A 23,977-nucleotide genomic window follows, 5' to 3' on the forward strand; every position below is an offset into this window, starting at 1 on the left:
GGGTCCATTCCCCTTGAGAAGCCCCTCCACTGGGATCTGGGTCTGGGGCCAGTTCCGTGGGTGCCCAGGCTGGGCACAGCAAGGATGGGGTCTGTTTGATCAGCAGTTCCACCTGATGCCAGGCTGCTGGGACAGCGGGCAGTGGCCAAACCGGCCCTGCCACATGCCTCTGGCCCTCGGGGAAGTGCTGTGCATCGCCGTGTGCATGGCTCTCGCAGGCTGCAGGCTGGGAGGCCCTGCCATGGTCAGGCTCTGGGGAGAAGCAGCGGAGCCTGTGGCCAGCTGCAGGCTGTTGAACTTCTGGGGGCCTCATGCCACCTTCCCAGGCCTGGTGAGAGTAAGGCAGGCCCCAGGGCTGTGGAGACAAAATCCACCAGACCCAGCTGGATGGACCTACAGGGACCCTGAAAGCCAGACCCCACCCTGGTCAGAGGGAAGCAGAGGCACAGGGGCCAGTGGGGCCTGCTGTCCCTTCTTCTTACAGCAGCTCCGGCCCAGCCCCCGGTAACCAGGTGCCAGGCCCATGGCCCTCCTGTCCCCGCAGCCTGAGCTTGGTGCTGTCCAGCAAGGCCTCAGGGTCTGTGTCCAGTGCCCCAGCGCCCCTGGCTGGGTGGGGACAGCCCAAAGGTGCCTGGAGGCAGGTAGGCGTGACTTGATCTCAAGGGTGGGCTCTGGGCAAGGGTGTCTGGTGTGAGGATGGGAGGGACAGCCCACAGAGGGGCAGGAGGAAGCCAGACAGCTGGGGGCACATGAAGGCCTCGGGGGCTCGTCCTGGGTGGGCAGAGCATGTGTCCCCACCGGTGGGGCCGCAGCTGCAGGTACATCGCATGGGGATTCCACACACACTCACTTTTCCAATTCCAGCTTTTATTGGGCCGAGCACTCCCCTCCAGGGGAGGCTGCCGTCAGAAGGGTGGGGACGCAGCACCTTGGTCGCCATCACCCCCATCTGGGCCACCCTGACCCCCGTCTCACCCAGGCAAAGGGCCTGTTGCTGGCAGACTTTGGGGTGGGCAGGGGCTCAGTGGGGTGCCCGGCAGCCAAGGGACAGTGCGAGTGTCTCGGTGGCATCAGGGACCCCAAGGGTCTGTTCAAGCAGGAGGAGCCTGGTTCGGGAGATGGGGGATGGGATGGGGTGTGGGTATGGGGGATGGGATGGGGTGTGGGTATGGGGAATAGGGATGAGGGATGGGATGAGGGATGGGATGGGGGATGGGATGAGGGATGGGATGAAGGATGGGATGAGGGATGAGATGAGGGATGGGATGAGGGATGAGATGAGGGAGGGGATGGGGGATGGGATGAGGGAGGGGATGAGGGAGGGGATGGGGGAGGGGATGGGGGATGGGATGGGGGATGGGATGGGGGATGAGGGATGGGATGAGGGAGGGGATGAGGGATGGGGGCTGCAGCCATCCCCCTCTCTGGTACCCAGTGTAGGTCACAATAATTTAAAGACACTATAGACATTTCGACGCTATATAACAACATAAGTTAACCAGATTCCTTGCAGAGGCTGCCGGGCCTATGGACTCAGGTGTGTTCTGGGACTTGGGGAAGGTAAGGGGATGGGGCCAGGCTGAGGGTGGGGCATTCACGGTGGCCCGGAGACTCAGAGCGTCCAGGCATGGTTAGGGGCACATGGGCTGGACCACAGGGCCAGAGCCCAGGAGGGACCCACTTGCCCCAGGCTGAGCCCAGGCCCTTGGCTTGTCGGCTGCTCAAGAACACATTCCTACGGGCTTCAAAGAGAACACACCCTAAATGGGGGCCAGGCCGTGGGCAGTGGGGGTGCACCAGGAGCCAGCTGCAGACCATCTTCTCTGGCCTCAGACAAGTTCCTCCCTCTGTCACTCATGCTCCTCAGAGACAGGGGTGGGAGCATCCAGAAAGGACATGTCCAGCTCTGGATCCAGATTTTCTCAGCATTGGGGTCAGGGTAAAAGGACCAGGACAGGGCTAGGCGAAGCCTCAAAGGCACCGAGGGGAGTGCAGGCCCCAATGAGGCTGTCAGGGGGTGGAGGGAGCAGCCGAGTGCCTCAAGGCATGGGAGCTACCTCCTGCCACCCCGGGCATCCTGATGTGTTCTCCCAGGTCCAGAGCCCCAGGCTGGGCAGGAGAAAGGTGGAAGCCTCCAGTCACAGCTGCAGGGTCTCTGGTAGGTCCTTGTGCCACTCTGGGCCTCAGAGTCCCCATGTGTCAAATGGGACAAACATCCCTGACCACTCACCACCTGCCTGACCCCCGCGGCAGCACTGTCCCAGGGGTCAGGCTGGCTCCAGGGGGAAGGGGGTCTCTGTAAACTGGAGGTGCCAGGCCGGGAGGGTGACAGGATGAGGGAGGGAACGAAGGACTCCTGGAACCTGACGTGGGTGATATTTTGATTTGCTTGATATTATTTTCTTTTCTTTTCTTTTGAGACAGAGTCTTGCTCTGTCACCCAGGCTGGAATACAGTGGCACAATCTTGGCTCATTGCAACCTCCACCTCCTGGGTTCAAGCAAGTGTCCTGTCTCAGCCTCCCGAGTAGCTGGGATTACGGGTGCACGCCACCACACCCAGCTAATTTTTGTATTTTTAGTAGAGACAGGGTTTCACTACGTTGGCCAGGCTGGTCTCGAACTCCTGACCTCAGGTGATCCACCTGCCTCGGTCTCCCAAAGTGCTGGGATTACAGGCGTGAGCCACTGCGCCCGGCCATTGATAGGATTTTCAAAAGAAGGAAAGATGGCGTGGAGGAGCCTGTCCATGGCTCTCCTCCAAGGCCCGGTCAGGGCTGTGTGGTCCGACGAGCCCCTGCCCAGCTCACTTCTAGGACCCGCAGGCACCGCGTGGTCCCCATCAACCCCAGGCTGCCTCAGCTCTGCAGGGGCAGAGGGCCGGCCAGGTGGGGCCGGGAAAGGAAACAGAGGGTGTCGAGGGGATGGGCTGACACAGAGTACGGAGTTAGGACTGGCTATGCATTAGTGCTGAGAATCCTCTTCTGATACTAAGAAAACATAAATAATTTGTGTCAACATCTGTCCCCACCGCCCCAGGGCCCGGCGGCAGACCCAGCCTGGGAACTGGTCTTGAGAGGCCAGCCAGCGTAGCTTTTCTGTGTCCATGCCGCCAGGTGGGGCTGGGGACGCTCAGTCTCCTCATCACTTTGCTCTCTGGGATACAGGTGTGTCCTGGAGGTTCATTTTCCCAGAGAGAAGAAAGGGAACTTGCTGGGCCCCGTCGGGGAGCACCAAGGCCCCTGGCCTTGCTCTCTGGGTGGGTCACGGGCGCTGTTCTGCCGCAGGAGGTGATGGGAGGAGGTGGCAGGAAGGAGCCCCAGGGAGGCGGGCAGAGGGTGTGGGCCCCGGCCGGTGCCCTCCTGCACCTGGAGCTCCCCGCTTCTGCACCCGTCTATGTCTGCTGCTGGCAGCACCAAGGCAGGGAAGGTGAGGAGTGGATGTGCAAAATGCCGCTGGGTTCCAGGGTGCCCGCGGCCGCCTCCTGGCCTGGCCTCACTTGCAGGTGAAGACCTCGGTGCGCTCGCTGCAGGTGTTGCACTTGACAAAGCAGCACCAGTGGAATTTGCAGTTGCACTGCCACACCTTGGTGTACTGGTGGGTGTTGTAGCCTCGGCCGCAGCACATGGTGTCACAGCCGTCCGCGCCGGGCGACGTGCGGTTGCAGAGACGGCCCTGCGTGCCCACGCTGCCCGTGGCCGCGTCCTCCTCGCAGTAGTTGGGCGACTTCTCAATGTACACCAGGTCTGTCTCCATGGGCTTCTGATAGCTGCGCAGCTGTTTGATGCGCAGGAAGGTGGGCTGCCGCAGACGGCTGGCCCGCACCACCTCCACCTGCACGGCCGCGTTGTACTTCTCCTTCAGCAGGTGGCCCACCTCTCGGAACTTGGGCAGCGTGGTCCAGCAGGTTTTGGTGGTGCAGGAGCCAGACACGCCGTGGCACTTGCACTCCAGCTGCATCCGGTCCTCTAGAACCTGAGGGTGACAGGGAAGCTGCTCGGCACGGCATGGCCCAAGCTGGGCCCCTCCAAGTTCCCTTACCCCTGCCTCCAGCCCAACCCTGGAGCCCGCTCCTCCACGTGCGGCTGCGTGACCACAGGTAAGTGTCTCTCCCTCTCTGAGCCTCAGCCTCCTCACCTATTACATGGGGCTGCTAACAATAGGTCTCCACTGCATAGGAGGTTGTGAGGGTACAGTGAGAATATTCAGGACTTGGCAGAGCCTGCTGTACATTTATTGAAGGTATTTTGTTAGACTCTCACAGCCCTTCAAGGAGATGCTATATCCTGGTCATGCACTGGTGAGGAAACCGAGGCTTGGGGCTGTGGGACCTGCTGCAGGTCACAGGCAGCAGGTGGGGTAGGCCCAGCAACAGTAGGTGCTTACTAAATGCTCATTACCCCACCCTGCCATCTCTCCCGCTCCCCACCCTTGAGCTTAGCGTAGGGTCTGGCATGCAGTTGGTGTTTAATGGAAGCCTGGAGTGCCGGTGGCCCTCGGCGCACGTTTGCTCAAGGCCGAGGGGAGCAGTGGAGGCAAGTACACGGATCAGCGAGGCCCGGGCGTGCTGAGAAGCCGACAGCCCCGGCCCGCCCGCTGTTCTTTCTCCCCAGCCCCACAAGGGCCCTCCACGGGTGCAGCCGAGTGTTTTCCTTGGGCCTCCCTCCATGGCCCCGGAAGGCTGATTCCCAGAACCAGCCCTGACCCCAGGTACTCATTTACCCGGATCGAAAGGGCCCTGCCAGCCGGGCCTGATTGAAGATGGGGAATTATTAGCTGGCGCCCCACGGCTGCAGAGGGGCCATTTGTCAGCTGTCAGAGCTCTGCTGGCCTCACTCGGCAGCCCAGCCCTGCCGGGGCTTGGCCACCCTCTGTCCCTCGGGCCAGAACTCACGGTCATGGGGCACCTGCTGTTGGCCCCCAGCTCTAGCCTAGTGGAGAAGTCCCCCAGAAAATGAATGAATGAATGAATGAGTACAAGAAAAAGAGGGAGAGAACCCCACAGAGATGGCTACTGCCCCAAGCAGCTTCCCTGGCCTGGTTGCATGAGGTCCTCTGGGGCTCACAGTTCAGCATGGGACATAGTGAAGGTGCTGCAGGAACCCAGGAGAGCCTAATCCTGCTGCAGTGAGGGTGCTTGGAGGCTTCCTGGAGGAGGTGTGGGTATTGATGGATGAGTCGGAGCTCATTAGACAAAGAGGACAGCATTCCGGGAGGGGTTCAACATGAGCGAAGGTCTGGAGACCACTGAGCATGAAGGAAAAGGCTGGGCCCTACGCTGGCAGGTGGGTGCCGGGTGGGCCCAAAGCCTCATCAGGTGGGTGCTGGGTGGGCCCTAGGCTGGCGGGTGGGTGCCGGGGGGCCCAAAGGCTCATCAGGCGGATGCCAGGGGGCCCAAAGGCTCATCAGGTGGGTGTTGGGTGGGCCCTAGACTGGCAGGTGGGTGCCAGGCGGGCCCTAGGCTGGCAGGTGGGTGCCGGGGGGCCCAAAGGCTCATCAGGTGGGCGCTGGGTGGGCCCTAGGCTGGCAGGTGGGTGCTGGGTGGGCCCTAGACTGGCAGGTAGGTGCTGGGTGGGTCCAAAGGCTCATCAGGTGGGTGCCGGGTGGGCCCTAGGCTGGCAGGTGGGTGCCGGGTGGGCCCAAAAGCTCATCAGGTGGGTGCCGGGTGGGCCCTAGGCTGGCAGGTGGGTGCCGGGTGGGTCCAAAGGCTCATCAGGTGGGTGCCGGGTGGGCCCTAGGCTGGCAGCCTGGAGCTGGGGTGTTCTCTGCTCTGCATCAGTGATGCCCTTGGACAAAGACTGGGGAGCCTGGAGAGACTTGGGGGAGGTGGGAGAGGGAGGCTGATGCCCCTCCCAGGATGGCAGAGGGTGGGAGGAGCCCGGGTGTCCTGAGAAGAGGGCAGGGCAGCTTTGGGGAATTGCAGGGCTCGGAGGCTGGGCTGAGGGGCATTTGGGCCAAGGTCATGGGCCAGAGCCTGGACTGGGTGTCTGGGCGACCCCCAGAGAGTATATTGGGACCTCCTCCCTGCCTCCTGTCCCTCTCCCATCCTGTCCATCACCCCAGCTCCCTGTTCATCTCTGCTGGGATCTGTCCCCTCCTGGAAAAGCCCTTCCCTCCACTAACCTGCCCTTCAGGCCTGGAAGCGTCCCTGGCCCTGGCCACACGGCCTGCTCGGATGCTCCCCAGGCCAGGCACCACCCCAGGAGCTGCCCTGATGGTGGCCCCTCTCGGAGTTTCCAGCCGGGAGAAGTTCACCCCACCCCGGGCTGCTCACCCTCCTCAGATGGGCCTGGATGGCCGGAGACCTGGCAGGCCTGTCCAGACTACAGGGTGTGCAGGCCACGTGGTCTAGGCCCAAGCTGCCCTCTAGTGCTCCTGCTGTGGCCCAGGATGGCTGCCCCTGGTACTGTGCCCTGTATCCCTCCCCCTCCTCCCTCCCCTGTCCCTGTCTCCCGGTCTTCATCAAGGCCGGGGAACCCAGCTGCATGCTACTGCCCGCCTGGGGATAATCGGCTCCCGCAGGGCCAGGCCCGTGACCATCCGCAAATAAAGCCTATTGGGCTGCTGCTTGCAGAGTGAGGGGCCACATCCTCGCTTGGCTGGATCCCTTGGGTCAGAGCCTCTCCCAGGAAGTGATCACAGGGTTCAAGAATGTGCCGTTTCCTTCTCCAGTGCCCTGGGCATTCGAGCAACAGCAATGGTGGCGCCAGCGCTGAGACCGGCCCCCTGCCCCAAGAGACCACCTGGCAGGGCACAGAGTGAGCTCATCTTGCTCAGGGGAGCTGCAGGCTGCCGCAGGGGCCGCTCCTCCAGGCCTTGGTTCCTCCTCGACCCTGGGGGCCTGGTTGGGCAGGAGGGTGGTGGACTGAGGGGGCTCCAGGAAAGGGCCGATTCAATGTTCTTTCCAGAATAAGGGTGTAGCCTGTGCTCTGGAAACAGTGCTCAGTTACAGCCAGGCAGGGGAGTCATGGGGTTGGTGGCCTAAAGTCCTTCCAGGGCGAGACTGACCAGCCCAGGAGCCTGGCGTCCGATATTCCAGCCACTGGGGCCGACAGAAGGCACCTCACCCTGGATCCTGGCCACGGCCTGGGGCTGTGGAATGAGGTGCCTCACACCCTCTTCCACAGCACCTCCCATGCCGGCCGGTCCCTGCCCCTAAGTGTGGCCCTGACCTGTGAGCCCCTCAGGGACACAGCCCACGTCTGCTTCACCCTCTGACCACGAGACCACAGAGTGGACTGAATGTGGCCTCAAGTGAAGTTACATCATGAGCCACTGGCCGAGAAGGAGAGTGTGGAGGGTGTGCCCCTCCCAGGATCCGGCACTCCCATTAGGACAGTGTGAACAATATGCCCACCCAGCAGGACGCTGTGGACCCTCAGTCAGGGAAGGGCTGTGCCAAGACGTGGGACATGGCCAGCTAATGGGGTTCCCACCCCCTGGCTCCAGGAGCTGGTGGCACTCCACAGTGATGGCTTCTAACCTCATGTCACCAAGAGAGGTGCCCTCAGCTGTCCGGACAACAGCCCCCAGGCCTCTGCAGATGGACAATCTCCTGCCTTCACTGGGTTGGTCTTGGGGGCATGGCCTCTGTCTGCCCTGCTGACCTGCCTGCCCCACGTAGCAGTGGGGACCATGTGCCAGGGGCAGAGCTGGGGCCGGGCACTGGGCACTCAGGTCTCCAAAACCTCAGGGGCTGCTCTGAGAGTTTTCTGCACAGGCACCCTGTGGCAGCCCATTAAAGGCCACCCCAGCCCCCCAGGGAGCTTGGGGAAGGGCGGCCAGGGCCTTGGTCTGGTAGAAGTGGGGGCAGGGCGGGGGCGGGCCTCCAGACTCTGCCCATCTCACTCTTGCCCACCAGGGACACCAGCCTGGGCCACATGCCAGCTAGGGGAATGGCATAGCAACCCCCCAAATTCATGTCCGCTCAGAGCCTCGGCAAGTGACTTTATTTGGAAGTAGGGCCTTTACAGATGTGGTTAAGGAAACAACGGAGAGGTCACCCTGGGTTGTCCAAGTGGGCCCTAAATCCAATGAGTGTGTCCATGTAAGAGACGGAACAGGGCCAGGCGCAGTGGCTCACACCTGTAATCCAAGCACTTTGGGAGGCCGAGGCGGGCAGATCACCTGAGGGTAGGAGTTCAAGACCAGCCTGGGCAACACGGTGAAGCCCCATCTCTACTAACAATACAGAAATTAGCTGGGCATAGTGGCACACGCCTGTAATTCCAGCTATTCGGGAGGCTGAGGCAGGAGAATTGCTTGAACCCCGAAGGCAGAGGTTGTGGTGAGCGGAGATCAGGCCACTGCACTCCAGCCTCGGCGACAGAGCAAGACTCTGTCTCAAAACAGAAGAGAAGACTTGGGCTCAGAGGAGACCTGGTGAAGACAGGCAGGGGCTGGAGGGATGCGGCCACGGCGGAGGAACACTGGCAGCTGAGGAATGCTGCGAGAGCCAGGAATTCTCCTCCCCTAGTGCCTAGAGGGAGTACAGCCCTGCCAACCAGCACCTCGATTTTGGACTTGGGGTCCCAGAGCTGAGAGAGAACAGATGTCCTTTGCTCTAAGGCCCCACCCGCGGCACTTGTCTGTGGCAGCAGTCAGCTGCTTTCCACCCACCTCACTGTGCAGCAGGGTCCTGAGGAAGTTGGGGGGCGGGCCTGGTACTCTGATGGGGCCAGGGCCCCAGCACCAACCCAGGAAGGGCTGGATTCAGTGCTTATGGGAAGGTCCAAAGCCCCACCCTACACCCACCTCCCACTGCCGTGATGAGCACCGTGCTCTTTAGAAAGGACCCTGTCCTGAGGGTCACCGTGATGCCACCACCCTCAGCCTTCTCCAAGGGCTCAGACCACGCTTGTGCCCCACAGACGCACAGGGTCGGGGCAGTGAGGAGTTGGGGGGACAAAGTGCATTGCACCCACTGTGCAGATGCGGAGGCCAAGGCTCAGCAGAAGCGTGGGTCAGCCAGGGCCCCACCGACCATCCGAGACAAGGCTGGTAGGAGAATTGGCCACTGGCAGCATCATCAGAGCCCTTTCCTGTGGCTGTCCTCTTTGTCCCCTGCCCACCCGTGGGGACCATCACCAGCCTCCTTGTTTTCCGACCTCCTGTCTCCCCAGGGGCCAGTCCTGTCTGCCTCTCTATCACTTGTGAGTCACCAGACACCTCCAAGTCCCACACCAAGTCAGCCCTGGGGTTCACACAGCACCCTAGAGGTAAATCAGACACAACCCTGGTCCCTGAGTTGGTCAGTGTCACTGCCCCAGGGCCCTGCAATGGCACCTGTAGCCCAGAGACCAACACCACCCTACCCGGCCATCCCGGCCCTGGTCTCCCCACACTGCATACTGCGACCTTGGTTCCCCATGCCTTTACCCATGCTATTCCCTCTGCCTGGAGTGCTCTTCCCCGCATCTCTGCTGTGTACACTTCCCCACAAGCAGGGACCCGAGCTTAAGCCTCCAGAGCCACTCATCCAGGTCTGCTGCTCACTCTGAGCCTCACTCTCCTTATCTTTAAAATGGGGACAGTGAGAGTTTCTTCCCCGGGGGTGTGGGAAAGGCTCTGCTCAGAACCTAAGCAGCTGCAGAGGCTCAAGGCTGGTGGTGGTTCCCATGAGGGCTCAGCCTTGCCTTTTCCTCTTACTTCTCCTCCTCCATCCTCCTCCAGGGAGTCCTCCCAGATGCCTCCAGGTAGGTGAACCACACTTTCCTCTGGACTCTCAAGGTTCGTAGGCCTCCATTATGGCATGGACTGTGATCTGCCTGTACCTGGAGACTAGTGCTCACATGCTGTCTGTGAGTTCCTTGGAGGCAAAGCCTGTGTCACTCCTTCATCCATCCATTTATTCACCCATCCACCTACCCATCCTTCCACTCATTCATCCACCCACTGATCCATCCTTTCATTCATCTACTTATCCTTCCACCCACCCATCCATCCACTCAACCATCTACCCATCCACTCTTCTATACATCCACCCACCAATACTTCCATCCATCCATGCATCCACCTACCCATACATCCATCCATCCTTCCATCCACCCACCCACCCACCCATCCATCTACCCACCCACCCACCCACCCACCCACCCATCCATCTACCCACCCATCCACCCACCCTTCCATTCATCCATGCACTCATCCATCCCCTCATCCATCCATCCTTCCATCCACTCCATGCATCCCCTCATACATCTATCCATCCAACAATAAATAACCACCTGCATGATAACCTCCACATCTACAAGAGAAAGTCAAACACCTGGCCCGGTGTTGAAGATCTCTTCTGTGCCAGGCCCTACTTGCTTCCCAAGCCCTGTGGCCATCAAAGCTTCACTCTGACACTCTCCTACACACCCAGGCCCTCACCGTCCTGGGTGTGACCCCTGCACCCTCATGTGGACCCAGTTCCCACAGCCGGGGCCCTGATTCCTCTCTGCCCCGTGCCCAGCCTAGCACCGGGCACAGAAAAGGGCAGTGAGTGACCAGTGGCCTCAGCTATGGTCCCTGGGCCCGAGGGATTCTTCAGCTCCTCTTTGCCTGGAATGGCAAGTCTGTCCCACACCTGAGGAGCCGGAGCCGGCTGGGCGTTCCACTTGGCTGGCCACCCTATCTCAGGCCATCTTGCCGCCGTGCGGCTGCTCCTCCCAGCCCAGTATCTGGGGCCCTCATCTCTAGTGGGCGGGGCCCGGCTTGCTCTGACTTCTTCCCCAGTGTGTCCCTGCCTGAATTTCCTCCATTGCCACCCACCACACTCTGTCCCGCCCCATGCAGGAGCGGCCTGCTCCCCAGCAGCCCCCGGCTCACAGCTTCCATCTTCCTCAGGCTGCTCCTGCCTCCTGGGGGCATCCCTTCCTTACTGAGCAAAAAGGCTGCCTCTGCCAGGAAGTCTTTCCTGGTGTGCCGATGTGACCTCTGGGACCAGGAACGCCAAGGGCAGGGACATGGGCTATGGCCTGGGACCTTCCCCCACCGGGCCCCTGCCAAGCCCAGCTCACACCCTGCATGGAAATGGAGTCCCCATCTTCGCTGGGGGCCATGAGCATTGCGTCGGCATTCAGAGCCTCGGCTCTCACATCTCTGGATGGGGACAGCCTCCTCCAGGTGTTGGGAGGCTCAGAGCCATGCACGTGGAGGACCCAGACGGCCCCACCCGCTGCACACCTACGGACACTCAACTGCTTCTGCTAGAAGAGGAGCCTGAGGTTCCGAGAGGTCAGCGGGTTATACAGCGGTCCCAGCTAAGGCCCCCACCAGCCGCACCTGCACCCTACCTTCCTGCCGGCCTCATTGTTATGCAGGTTCATGAGGCGCCGCGCGTTCTTCTTGATCTCCCGAGCGTCCACGAAGCGCCGGGAGAAGTCGATGCCGTAACGCACGTCGGCCGAGCAGCCGCCCCACTTCCAGCCCTCGGCTTGGTTGTAGTAGCCCTGCTTCTCGCGGTCGCAGCCGCAGTTGCTCAGGTTGCCTTGGCTGCAGGCAGCGGTGACGGCGTGCGCTACGCCAGCCGCGGTGATGGCGTACGTGAAGGCAGCCTCACGGCTCCCTGCGGGGACAGACAGGTGCAGAAGGTGAGACCCCAGGCCCTGGGCCAGGTGGGCTCAGGGGACAGGGTGCCAGGCCTCAATCCACCTGCTGTTGGCTGGTTGTGTGACCCTGGGCTCATCGCTTGCCCCCTCTGAGCCTCTGACTCACCAAAACGGGGCTGATGGGAGCCATCTCTCAGGGCTATGGTTGGGGCAGCGCCTGGTATACAGCAGGCCCCAGGTCACCCTGTGTGTCCCTGGTACACAGCAGGCCCCAATGCACCCTGCGACCGCCCTCCAGCATGCAGCGCTGCCGACAGCTTCCCTCCCTGTTCCCAAGACTGGGCAGGAGAGGCCCAGTTTCTCCAGCCCTGAGAGTGACTGGTGGGGACCTGTGGAGGGGGATGGGTGTCCATGCCTCTGCTCCTCCCCTCTGCCAGCCTCCCAGGAGCCCCTCCTCATGAACGGGCATTTGCACTGACCCCCGTGGGGACCAGGCATGCATGGCTGATGGAAGCTGGGGCCACGGGGAGCATGGGGGGCCTCGTCCCCACCCCCAGCCAGGAACCCAGGCAAAAGTCACACAGCTCAGAAGCTCTTTGTTGCCATCTCCCCCTCGGTCCACCCACCTTCAGTCCATCTCCAGATCCTCGGCCCCTTTTCCTCACTTCCTCCTAATACCCCTGCCTGACCCAGGGGCCCCAGAACTGCCTGGACTTGGGCAGCAGTCCTCCCTGCTGCTTCATCCCCCCAGCCACCAGCTGGTTCCCTCCAAGGGCAGTCTGGCCAGGGCCCTCGCTGGCACCTTCACTGCTCCCCTCTGCCAGGAGAGCCAAGCCCACGGCTGAGCTGGGAGGGGAGGGTCCCAGGTCAATGCCTACTGGCTGCCTCAGCCCTCTCTCCCCATCCTCTGCCCAGAACAGTGACTCAGTCCTTCCAGGCGCTGCTCACATCCCCTGGGGATTATGTGGTCTTTTTGGTGGCATTCCCTCCCACTTCATACCCAAATCCCAAGGACCTTCCAAGGCCCGGGTCTGAGGCCTCCCTGTCCAGGCAGCCTTCCCAGACCCACCGCCAGAAGGGAGCACTTGGTACCTGACCCTTCAGTTCCTGGTTTGACCCAGATCCGGACACCCTCTCCCTGGTGAGCCCTACCGGCGGGGACTTCCATATGGGTCCGAAGACCCCTGAGATGGGCAGGTTCAGCTCTCATTTCCTCTTTGTTTCCCCCAGCTCCAGGCCAGGCCCTGTGCATCCTTCCATCCTGGCTCTGGACTCTTGGGTCCCTCTGAACCTGCCCCTGGCTGAGTCCATGTCATTTCTATGTCCCCAGCGCCTGGTCCATGTGGACACCGAGCAGGCTCAACCATGCCAGCTGGAGGACCAAGAGCCAAACTCCAGTGAGTGGGAACCTCCCTGCCCATCTCAGCAACAGGCAGAACAGGGACAGTGCTCAGCCCAGGAGAGGGCAGCTGGAGACTCACGCCGCTGGCATGGTGCAGTCCCCTGCCCAGCACCCGCGAGCACCTGCACAGCCCTCCGTTGCCCACTGCTGTGCCTGTTATTGGGGCTGAGGTGACAGCCCGCAGATAGGCAAGTCAGGTCTGTTCTATGAACAACCATTGAGCACCAACGGCATGCCCAGCTTTGTGCTAGGGGCTGTGTGCATGCTCTGGGGACACTTCCTTGCCTGCAGCCTGCTGGGGGCTCAGCCAGGTGGTGTCCCTCTTCCCCTAGGGTATCTTCCATCAGGGTGAGGACTGGGATGGGGCCCACCAGCCTTAGGAGAAGACCGTGGTAGGCTGTCTGTCTGCTGTCATGGAGGGAGCCACAGCTTCCTAGGAACTTCCTTCCTGAGAAGAACTAAGGGGAGGATGGTGTCCAGCATCCCTCCCTCCCCAGCAAGGTCCGAGACTGCAATGATCAGCCTCCTCTGAGCTGCAGGCAGCACGGCCCCTGCCTTCGAAGGGCCTCATCCTGCCAGCCTCTCCTCTTCTGGCCACTGCCTACCCACACTGCCCGCTCCCTGCCTGGGCCAGGGCCAGGAGGATATAGGAACCCACTTCCCCAAGTCTAAATTAGGTCAAGATGATGCGAAGGGAAGCCCATGCATGAGGTGTGAAGTGGGGTATTAAACGCCCCATTCTGTCTGCATTCCCCAAGCACAACAGGGCCTGCTGGCAAGAAAGCCTCAGAAATCTCATGGGGGTAGGGGGAGGGGGCAATAAACCAAGAGGGGGATCCCAGTAAAGGGTGGAGAAGGGCCACAGAGGGGTCATGGCACCTCAAAGGATTCACTGACCTACCTCCGTGGAGTGGAGTCAAGGAAGGGCTTCCTGGAGGAGGTTACACCTTAAGTAGGTACAATCTTAACAAGGAACATGGATTCGCTTGCTGTGTGTGTGTGGTGTATGTGTGGCTGTGGCAGGCGTGCACTCCCGGCATGGGCACACAGAGGCAAAGATGCTGAGCTGTGGAAGGGTTTGGTGAGGTCAAGAGCGGCCACAGAGGAGGGGGAGAATGTCTCGCAAGCAGGTGGCACTTTCTGTCCAGGTGCCAGGGCCAGCTGCTGGGGAGGGCTGGATGTCAGGGCACTTGCCTGGCCACACAGGCGTGGATTCCGGAACATTCAGAGGCTGGTCAGCACCAGCACCAGCGTAGCCCACCCTCAGGGCTCTCCCCGTGTGCCGGGCGCACACCCAGCCCTCACATGCGCTCCCATTTCACCTGGACGTTAGGATGAGGCGCGTCCAACCATGATTCCCGGTTTACAGAGGAGGAAGCAGAGGCACAGAGAGTGGCTGGAGCAAGATTCAAACCCAGGGAAGGAATTCAAAGACCAGGAAGGCTGACGGAGGAGCAAAGTGCCTGGGGTCGGGGGCCCTGGAAGGTCCTTCTGCCCCCAGGTTGGCCTCTCTGAGGCTAAGGTGACCTGGGGCAGGAGGAGAGGGGGGATGTGGGCTATGCAGCCCCCAGGGAAGATGCTGCCTGTGGACAGTCTGTGGACCTGGGGGAAAGGTGCAGCTGCAGGCAGGCTCTGGGTAGGAGCTCTAGGGAGGCTGAGCTGACTCTGGAGTGGGCATATGTCACCCGATGGAGGGGGTCTAGGAACCCCAAATGATTGTGCGGGCCCAGCCGGTGGACCTTGAGGACAGATGTGGATGTCCCCTCAGAGGTCCTGGAACAACAGCCTGTGACCCTCCTCTTCCTGCCCCATGGGAAGGCTGCAGAGCAGGTCAGGGGATGCTACTGTCCTGAAGTCCCTGAGCAGGCTGGCAGGTCCACGGCTGGGTTTGCACCCGTGGAGGACGCTTCCCACAAGCCTCCCTTCCAGCCTCCCGCAAGCGCCTGCTCTCACCTAGCTATGCCTGCCCCAGGCTCAGACTCAGTTACTCACCGGTTACTCATCGCCTGCCGCTCCTGCTAATTCCTTTTTTATTTGCTTTTAATGAGCCAAACCCTCTGGTCTCTCGTCATGGAGACAAGGGGGAGGTGAGCTGCAGAGAGTCGTAGTTTTGGCAGAATCAGTAAGAACGACCTTAGGTCCGGCGAGAGTCGCTGCCGTGGACTGCGGGCTCCCATGCGCCCGGCACGTTGCCTGTGTTGTCCGGTTTAATTCTCACAACAGCCCACGGGGGAGGGCCCGTTACCCCATGTTACAGACCTAGACGCCCACTCCGAGGGCTTTGTCATGGTGTGCCTGGGTGTGTAGTGGGAAGGGCAGAAGGGCTGCAGGCTTCCCCCGTGTCCCTCCCCAAGTCCCTCCTGGGGCCGTGACTGGGCACCTTGCCAGTCCGCGCACACGCCATGCTTCCTCCAGGCTGACAGCAAGCCAGTGCTTAGACTTAGAAGCCGGTCCTCTGCAGTGGGTGCAGACAGCCTGGACCCATGTGCCTTGCTCAGCAGCTGTCGGTGGCCCCCAAGGCCTCTGAGACGACTTCCAGTGCCTTGGCCTGGCCCCCAAGGCCCCAGAGGCCTGACCCCACCGCTCCTCGCCCACCACTGCCTGCAGCCCAGCATGGCCTGCCTGCAGGTCGGGCAGCCACCTCTGGTGCACAGTAACTACTCCTGAATAAAGGACCTGCTGGCTTCCTGCTGCCTGCCCTGGGGGACAGCAGCCCCCTCCCTTCCTGGAATACCTGCCCACCCTCCCACCTATCCACGCACTCCTCAGGCTCTGGACGCAGGGAGGGAGGCTCCCTCCTCCCCGAATGCCCACTGTGGTGGACACACCCTCCTCTGGGCTCACTGGGTGCCCCTCAGGCTGCAGGAGTGCTGGGCAGGATCCACATCTGATTCTTTTGTGTACCTCCCACCTATCGCTGTTTCCCAAATCCCATGCATGAGCAGGTCCGGACTGGGCATCTCCCCCACACCACCTTATCTCCAAGACAGCCCCATTCTGATCAGACCCATTTCACAGATGGGAAAACCGAGCCTTCAAAGCGGGAAGGGATTTGCAATAGGCCCATGGCAGTGACCACAGCCATCGGAGCTCAGCAGCTGCCCTAAATGTGTGTGGTGATGGGGAAGCTGGATGAGGGCAGCATGGCTGCTCTGTTTGGGGCCGGCAGCTGTCCTGCTGGTACACTTGGGTCTCGGGGGGCCTAGGGGCCTCTCTGAAGACCCACAGCCTACCCAAGCACAGGTCTATACCCCCAGATTCTAGAGCCAGCAGCAGCATCCAGCAGTATCCCTAGAAAATGCCAGAGCAGACTATATTCTGGCCACCCCTCACCCCACAGCCCTCAAGAGCACTGGGTGAGTTTCTGAGTAATGGTCCTGAAGGTTCCAGCCCTGCGGCAGGATTCACTGTTTCCAGTGCAGGCTATCTCTGGTGCCTCGGCAAGTTACCAGCCCTCTCTGAGCCTGTGCTCCCATTTGATACACGGAACTCAAAATCCTCACCTTGCTGCAAAGCCCTAGCTGCCAGCTCTGAGAGCAAACAGGACGAATGGGCATGGTACCCACATCACCAAGATGGTGGGCAGTCCAGGGCCGGCTATGGGTGGACCAGACACAGCAAAGGACTCCAGGACAGACCGAGGTGTCTGTCTGTGCTCCATGCAGACTGCGCTGGAAACAGCCTCCTCCCCAAGGCCAGCCCCATCGGCCCTGCCCAGCTGTCCCCTCAAATCCAGAGTATCAGAGCAGCAGAGTCCTCAGAGACATGTGGGTAAATGGAGGCTGCTGGGTCAGAAATTGCCTGGCCATGCAAGGGCCACCCAGCTCTGCTCCCTTTTCCGTAAGTTATTTGAACTCAAGCCCTCAAAGGACCCCCTGGCTGGGCCCAGGACAGGCTCAGAGGGAGGAGACGCAGCCCCCTGCCCTGCCTCTGCAGTGCCAGCCAGACCCTGATGTCCAGGGAAGGGGGGGTGTGCTGGGGCAGAGCTGGGCCCTCATCCACAGTCATCTCACTCTGACCATGAGGAGGATGGTGGGGACCCTGGCAGATCTTTGTGAGCAGCTTCTAGAAAGAGCAGATGTGTGTCCTGAACAAAGCCAGGGCTTGGGCAGAATGAGGCTTCCCCCTCTCCTCCTCAGGGCAAAGCTGGGGGCTGAGTCCACCCTCCCAGCCACAGCTGCCACTCCTCGCCATCCACTCAAGCTCCCTGCCACTTCCTAGAGTCCACAGGGGCCGGTGCACTTTTGTTAGAAAGCCATGGTTGAGCTCCTAATGACCTGATTAACTGCATGGAGGAGGAGGTGGGAGAGGTACTTGGTGCCCTCCTAGGAGGAGAGCCAGGAGTCTGCAGCCTCAGTGCTGGGAAGGCCTTTGGGGACCATCCAGTGTGGCTCCTCCATCCCCAGCAAGGAGCCTGAGGCCCAGAGATGGGCAACATGCTCCCCAAGGTCACACAGCAGCTCAGGAAATGGGGAATCCAGGACATGAGGTTCTCAAGTGACTGAGGTGAGGGCAAAGGTCTGGGGGCCACACATGCTCCTGGAGCCTTCTGGAAGCAAGGGGGAGGCTCAGAGTCTGACACCCTGCCTTCAAGTCCAGACCCTGAAATTGGCCAGCTGAGTGACCTCAGACTGGTGAAGGGGCCTTTCTGTGTCCCTGTCTCCCTACCTGCAAAATGAGAGAATTGCTCCAATCTGGCCAGAAGGGCACACACAGTCCTGGGGGCAGGCTGACCTGAGCTTCATGCCTGTAGGTGTGACACACGACACATTTGGGATCTTCGTGGGCAGACACACATTTGGGCATCCCTGGGCAGCAGGTGTGCACCTCTGCACGTGTCCCTGGGTGTACACCTGGGCTGACCCTTGGAGGCAGTGCCCGCCAGCGGCCATGTGAACCCGTGCTCATGGGTCTGTGCTTCCGGCCCACACAGTTCAATTCTCCTCCTGTACTTGCTCCTCTTTTTAAAAAATGACATTTTTGTCCGGGCACAGCGGCTCACGCCTATAATCCCAGCAGCACTTTGGAAGGCTGAAGCAGGTGGATCACCTGAGGTCAGGAGTTCGAGCCCAGCCTGGCCAACATGGTGAAACCCCAGCTCTACTAAAAATACAAAATTAGCCAGGCATGGTGGCGGGGACCTGTAATCCCAGCTATTTGGGAGGTTGAGGTAGGAGAATCGCTTGAACCTAGGAGGTGGAAGTTGCAGTGAGCCAAGACCGCGCCATTGCACTCCAGCCTGGGCAATAGAGCGAGACTCTGTCTAAAAAAAAAAAAAGATGACATTTTCTACAACTCAATAATAAAATGGTTAACAACTCAATTAGAAAGGACAAAGACTAACGGGTGAATGGATAAAGAAAAGGTGGTATAGATACACAATGGAGTATTACTCAGCCATGAAAAAGAATGAAACCCTGTCATCCCTGCAGTGGCACGCAGGTCATCATGTGAAGTAAAAGAAGCCAGGCACAGAGAGACAAATATCACATGTTCTCACTCACATGGAGGAGCTAAAAAAAGTTGATGTTATTGAGGTAGAGAGTGGAATGACAGACACCAGCGGCTGGGGAGGGTGTTGAAGGGTAAAGAAAGGTGGGTTAAGAGGTACAAAGATGGCTGGGTGTGGTGGCTCACACCTGTAATCTCAGCATTTTGGGAGGCCGAGGCGGGTAGATCACCTGAGGTCAGGAGTTCAAGACCAGCCTGACCAACATGGTGAAATCCCGTCTCTACTACAAATACAAAAATTAGCCAGGCGTGGTGGTGTGCGCCTGTAATACCAGCTACTTGGGAGGCTGAGGCAGGAGAATCGCTTGAACCGGGGAGAGGGGAGGCTGCAGTGAACCAAGATCTCACCACTGCACTCTAGCCTGGGCAACAAAGCAAGAATCTGTCTTGAAAAAAAAAAAAAAAAAAGAGGTACAAATACACACAGGTGGAAGGAGTGAGGTGTAGTGTCTGACAGCATGGTGGGGTGACTACAGTTAACAACAACATGTTGTGTATTTCAGAACAGCCAGAAGAGAGAACTGGAAATGTTCCCAACACACAGAAATGGTAAATATTCTAAAGGAAGGAAATCTTAAATACCCTGACTTGATTGTTACACATTGTATACATGTATCAACATATCACATGGACCCCATAAATATGTGTAATATTACGTATTAATTTTCAATCAAAAAATAAAAGCTAAAAAATAGTAGGCCAAGGACCTGAACAGACATTTGTCCAAAGAAGGTATAAAAACATCCAATAAGCAGACAAAAGATTCTCAGCATCATTAGCTGTCAAGGAAATGCAAATCCAACCCACAGTGAGATGCCACTTCACACGCACTAGGAATAAAAGGCAAAAAAGACCGACAATACCAAGTGTTGGTGAGGATGTGGAGAAATGGGGACCCCTGTATGCTGGTGGCAGTGTGAGATGCTGCGGCCACTGTGGCAAAGTTGGGCAGCTCCTCAAAAACTTAAATGTAGGGTCACCATGTGACCCGGCACCGCCACTCCTATGCATACACTTCAGAGAAATGAAACAGGCACCCACTTACATATTGTGCAGAAGTATTCATAGTATCCTTTTTTGTAACAGCCCAAGGTAGAAACAACCCAGATGTCCATCAGTGGATGAAAGGATAAGGAAAATGTGTTCTATCCATACGGCAGAATATTACTCAGCCTTAAAAAGGAATGAAGTATTGACACATGCTACAGTGTGGATAAAACTCAAACATATCGGCTGGGCACAGTGGCTCACGCCTGTAGTCCCAACACTTTGGGAAGCTGAGATGGGCAGATGCCTTAAGCCCAGGAGTTTCAGACCAGCCTGGGCAACATGGCAAAACCCTGTCTCTACAAACACACAAACACACACACACACACACACACACACAAATAGCCAGGTGTGGTGGTGCACGTGCTCTTCAAGAGGCTGAGGCAGGAGGGTCACTTGGGCCCAGGAGGTCAAGGTTGCAGTGAGCCATGTTCGCACCACTGCACTCCAGCCTGGGCAACAAAGTGAGACCCTATCTCCACCCCCACCTCAAAAAACCCCAAAACATCACGCCAAGTGAAAGAAGCTAGACACCAAAGGCCACATATAGTGTGATTCCATTTCTATGAAATGCCCAGAGGAGCAGGAGTTGGAGAGACAGACAGCACCTGAGTGTTGCCAGGGGCGAGAGGACTGGGACTGATTAAGCCACAGGGTTTCTTTCTGGGGTGATGAAAATGTTCTAAAATCAACTGCAGTGACAGCTACACAACTCTGGATATACTAAAGACCGTGTGCTTGTACACATTAAATGGATGAATTGTGAAGTATGTGGATTAGATCTCACTGAAGCTGTGATGGACACATAGGGCCAATGGATGGCTTTCAGAGGGTTTCATACCCATGTCCCACTCAATTTAAACCCTCCCTGAGGCCCCATGGGTATGAACTAAGACCCCCCCACTTCACAATTAGGACACTGGGCTCAGGAGAGGCAGGTGACTGGCCCAAGGTGACACAGCATGCGAGACACCGAGCCGGGATCTGACCGGGACCCCAGAGTTTGTGCTCAGCCCACTCCACACCCACTGGGACAGGGAAAGCTGCAAAGTCTGCCTTGTGCCTCACTGACCTGGCGCCACGCTTGCCTGTGTCAGCCTCTTGACACTCTACACACACACGACACTGCCTGTAACACTCACGTTATTGCCACCTGTGTGTCCCCGGCACCAACTACAGCCTCCCTCCTGGCCGGACCTCCCAGAATCCCAGGGGTGAGGCTCTCAGCCTCCCATCCATCAAGTAGTTGCCCAAGGTCAAGTGCAAGGCCGAGCACACAGCAGGGCAGAACCAACACACTGAACCTGGGGAGCAGACAGGCTGGGAGCGGCTCACAGACGGTGCCGCCAGAGGCCAGGGGTCAGAGCCACAGAGGAGCCGGCAGGGTAGGGTGGCTGGAGGGACTGGGGTGCAGGGTGGCCAATGAGGGCTCCTCTCAGGAAGGGATGCTGAAGGTGGGTCCCAAAGGATGGGAGAGGTGAGGAACACAGAGGTTCAGGGAACAGTGCTCCAGGCAGAGGGAACAGCAATGCAAAGACTCTGAGGTGAGAATGAGCTGAGCATGAGTGGTTTGTCCCAGCAGAGATCAGTGATGATGAAGTCGGGGACGGCCCTTGGGGGCTGTACCATGTTGCCCTCGGAGAAGACCTTGGACTTTGTTCTGAAAAGATGGAAGCCCCTGGAAGGTGTCACTTTGACTTACATTGAAAGGGACCCTCCACCCCACCCACCGGGAGGCCTATGCAAGGGTTTGGGTAAGAAATGCTGATGACCCGCCAGGTAGAGGAGGTGAAAAGCGGCCAGGTCTCAGAGTCTCAGGATAGAGCTAACGGGATTAGCAAGTGGATCGGGTGAGGGGTTTAGGGAAGAAAGAGTGCAGAAGGGCCAGGCGCAGTGGCTCACGCCTGTAATCCCGGCACCTTGGGAGGCTAAGGCGGGCGGATCACCTGAGATCAGGGGTTTGAGACCAGCCTGGCCAACATGGCGAAACCCCGTCTATACTAAAAATACAAAAATTAGTCTGGTGTGGTGGCAGGGGCCTGTAATCCCAGCTACTCGGGAAGCTGAGCCAGCAGAATCACTTGAACCCAGGAGGTGAAGGTTGCAGTGAGCTGAGATCGCGTCAGTGCACTCCAGCCTGGGTGACACTCCAGCCTTTGTCTCCAAAAAAAAAAAAAAAAAAAAAAAAGAGTGCAGACTCTTCTGCAGTGAGGACCCCAATGCAGTGAGGGCAGCTGGTGGGGGGCTGTTACCAGGAAGCTGGACAGGATCAAGTGGAAAGAGTTGCCTCAGCCACGGGTGGCTTAAGGTGCCCAGGGATGGCAGGAGAGAGGCGAGGGGCAGGTGGGAACTCAAGCCTGGCCCCGCGAAGATGTCCCAGCATTGCCCAGCCCCCACCTCCCGGGGCCAACCCCCCATGGAACTGGGGCTTGTACTCCGTGACCCTGGCCAAGGTCCTCACTCCTCGAGCCTCAGCTTCCCCATTGCCATGGGATGAGGCCTGGTGTCGTGGGTTCTTTAAGATCCCTTAAGCAGGGGAGCTTTTGTGAGATAGACTTTCCTGAAGAATAGGTCAGGGGAGGACTGCTGGGGCTGAGGTAGGGTAGGGATGCAGGGTGGGGTGGGGTCCCTGAGGCCTGGCTGGGGAGGGGTCCCTGGGACACGGCTGGCTGGGGAGCTCCTTGGTTTTCTGAGCCCCCGTCTGCCCCCTACCCCACCTGATTCTCAGGCTCTTCACAGCCTAGAGCTGGATGGGGGAGTACTGTCCCCCCCCTCCAGTTTAGTGGTGTAGAGATTGAGACCAAGGGAGGTGAGGAGACACCCCTGGGCCACATCCGCAGCTCCTGGTGTTACCCGGCCCAGCTGGTGTGGCACCCGTGTCCAGGCTGGGGGCCTTGGTCTAGACAGGACTCAAAGTGGCTGTTGGGCACAGAAGCTGGAAGAGAAGCTCAGGGCCCAGGTGGGGCCCCACAGTGGCCCCCTGTGGCTGTCCACGCCCCAGCCTGCCCTTTGACCCTAGCCAGGGCTCAGTCACAGGGGGACAACTCACTGCCTGAGCTAGTCTGGGATCTGCATCCCTGACACACACAGAGCTCAGGCTGGGGACATCGGGGTGGAGGCAGAGACCAAGGCACGGGCAGAGAAGCCTCCAGGCCACAGCTTGGCCCCAATCCCTGCTTGTGCAGTTGAAGGATCAGAAGCCCAGAGCCCTCGCCTGCCTGGCCCTGCTGCAATCCTGACCTGGACCAGCCAGGGCCAAGGTGCACTCTGGCCAGGGAGGGCTGGACAGGATGCCTCACACCCTGCACCTAATTCTGCGGCTTACCTGAAGGTGATAGCAGCACGCACCTCATGGGGTCCTACATGGATGAGTTGAGGCAGTGGAGGGCTCAGGACGGGTAGGAACATAAAAGTGCTGGATGCATCTGGGCCGCTTTTATTAACATTACCCATCTCCGAGCAGGCCTGGACCCTGGGCCTCATGGTCCTGGCCTGGGTGCAGCCTGAGTGGGTGCTGCGTGTGTGTGTGTGCATGTATGTGTGTGTGTGTGCGCATGTGTGTGCAGTGTGCACGTGTGCACATGTGTGTAGGCATGTATGTGTGCAGTGTGCATGTGTGTGCATGTGTTTATGTGTGTGCATGTGTGTGTGTGCCAGGTGTACTGCTGTATGTCTCTCCACACGTCTCTGTCCTTCCCCCTCTGTTTCTCCCTCTCCCTCTGGGTCCCTTGGTCCCTCTCTGTCCCTCTGTCTCTCTCCAGCCCCACCCGGCCCCCGCCCAGGCTCGGGCTGAGTCAGCGTCTCCACACTAAGCTCTTCCCTGCCGTTGTCATAAACAGATCATTGGAAAAAGTCATGCCAGGTCCAAACACGCCAACGCCCGTGCGCCTGAAGCCTTTGTTCCGACCCAGCGGAGGCCCTCACACGCCAAGCGGCAGCCCCCCAGGTGGGGACAGCAGGCTCCGAGTGGGAAGGACCTGGCCTTCCGGGAGCTTTTCCCCAGCCCTGAGGTGCTGGGGGAGCCCAGGAGGCCCCTCCTGTGTCCAGCCCAGGGTGGCCTGCCCTCGGGAGTGCTCTGGCAAAGCCAGCAACTGCCTGTGTGAGGTGGCACAGAGACCCCTTCCTCCCCGGGGCTGCCCCAGGGCCTCTCAGCACCTGGATCCTGGCGGGCAGTTCCCTGAGAGCCTGCGGGCTTCTCTGGCCCTTGGGGACCACATGGCCTTGGGTGAGTCACATGGTCTCCTTGGGAGCCTCAGTCTCCCCATCTGTGACGTGTGGACAACAGGACCTGAGGCGGTCATGTGACAGGGCCCAGCCCAGGCGGGGGCTACCGCCATGAAAGAAACGACCCTCCCGAAAAGGCGGCAGGAGTTGGGCTGAGTAATGGCTGAGGGCCGGGCTGCTGTGCCTCTGTGAGGCCGAGGAAGGGGCCCTACCCACCCTGAGGTCTGTGTCCTGCCTCAGTGGCCCAGGGCTCTGGAGCC

General features: G+C 59.5%; 1 protein-coding gene across 2 annotated transcripts in view; it reads right to left on the reverse strand.

The window, feature by feature from the left end:
• Positions 1–865: 865 nt before the first annotated feature.
• The window catches only part of WNT7B (Wnt family member 7B), a 56,225-nt gene continuing 33,113 nt past the window's right edge, over positions 866–23,977 (reverse strand). For both annotated transcript variants that reach the window (XM_031005637.3, XM_055374339.2), the window contains exons 3-4: positions 11,279–11,550; positions 866–3,974 (exon numbers count right to left, since the gene is read on the reverse strand). In XM_031005637.3, the coding sequence (XP_030861497.1) occupies positions 3,495–3,974; positions 11,279–11,550 (752 nt within the window). In that variant the 3' untranslated portion in view covers positions 866–3,494. The remainder of the gene's footprint in view (positions 3,975–11,278; positions 11,551–23,977) is intronic.

Source organism: Gorilla gorilla, chromosome 23 (genome assembly GCF_029281585.2).
Source record: "Gorilla gorilla gorilla isolate KB3781 chromosome 23, NHGRI_mGorGor1-v2.1_pri, whole genome shotgun sequence".
NCBI classification, from domain to species: domain Eukaryota; kingdom Metazoa; phylum Chordata; class Mammalia; order Primates; family Hominidae; genus Gorilla; species Gorilla gorilla.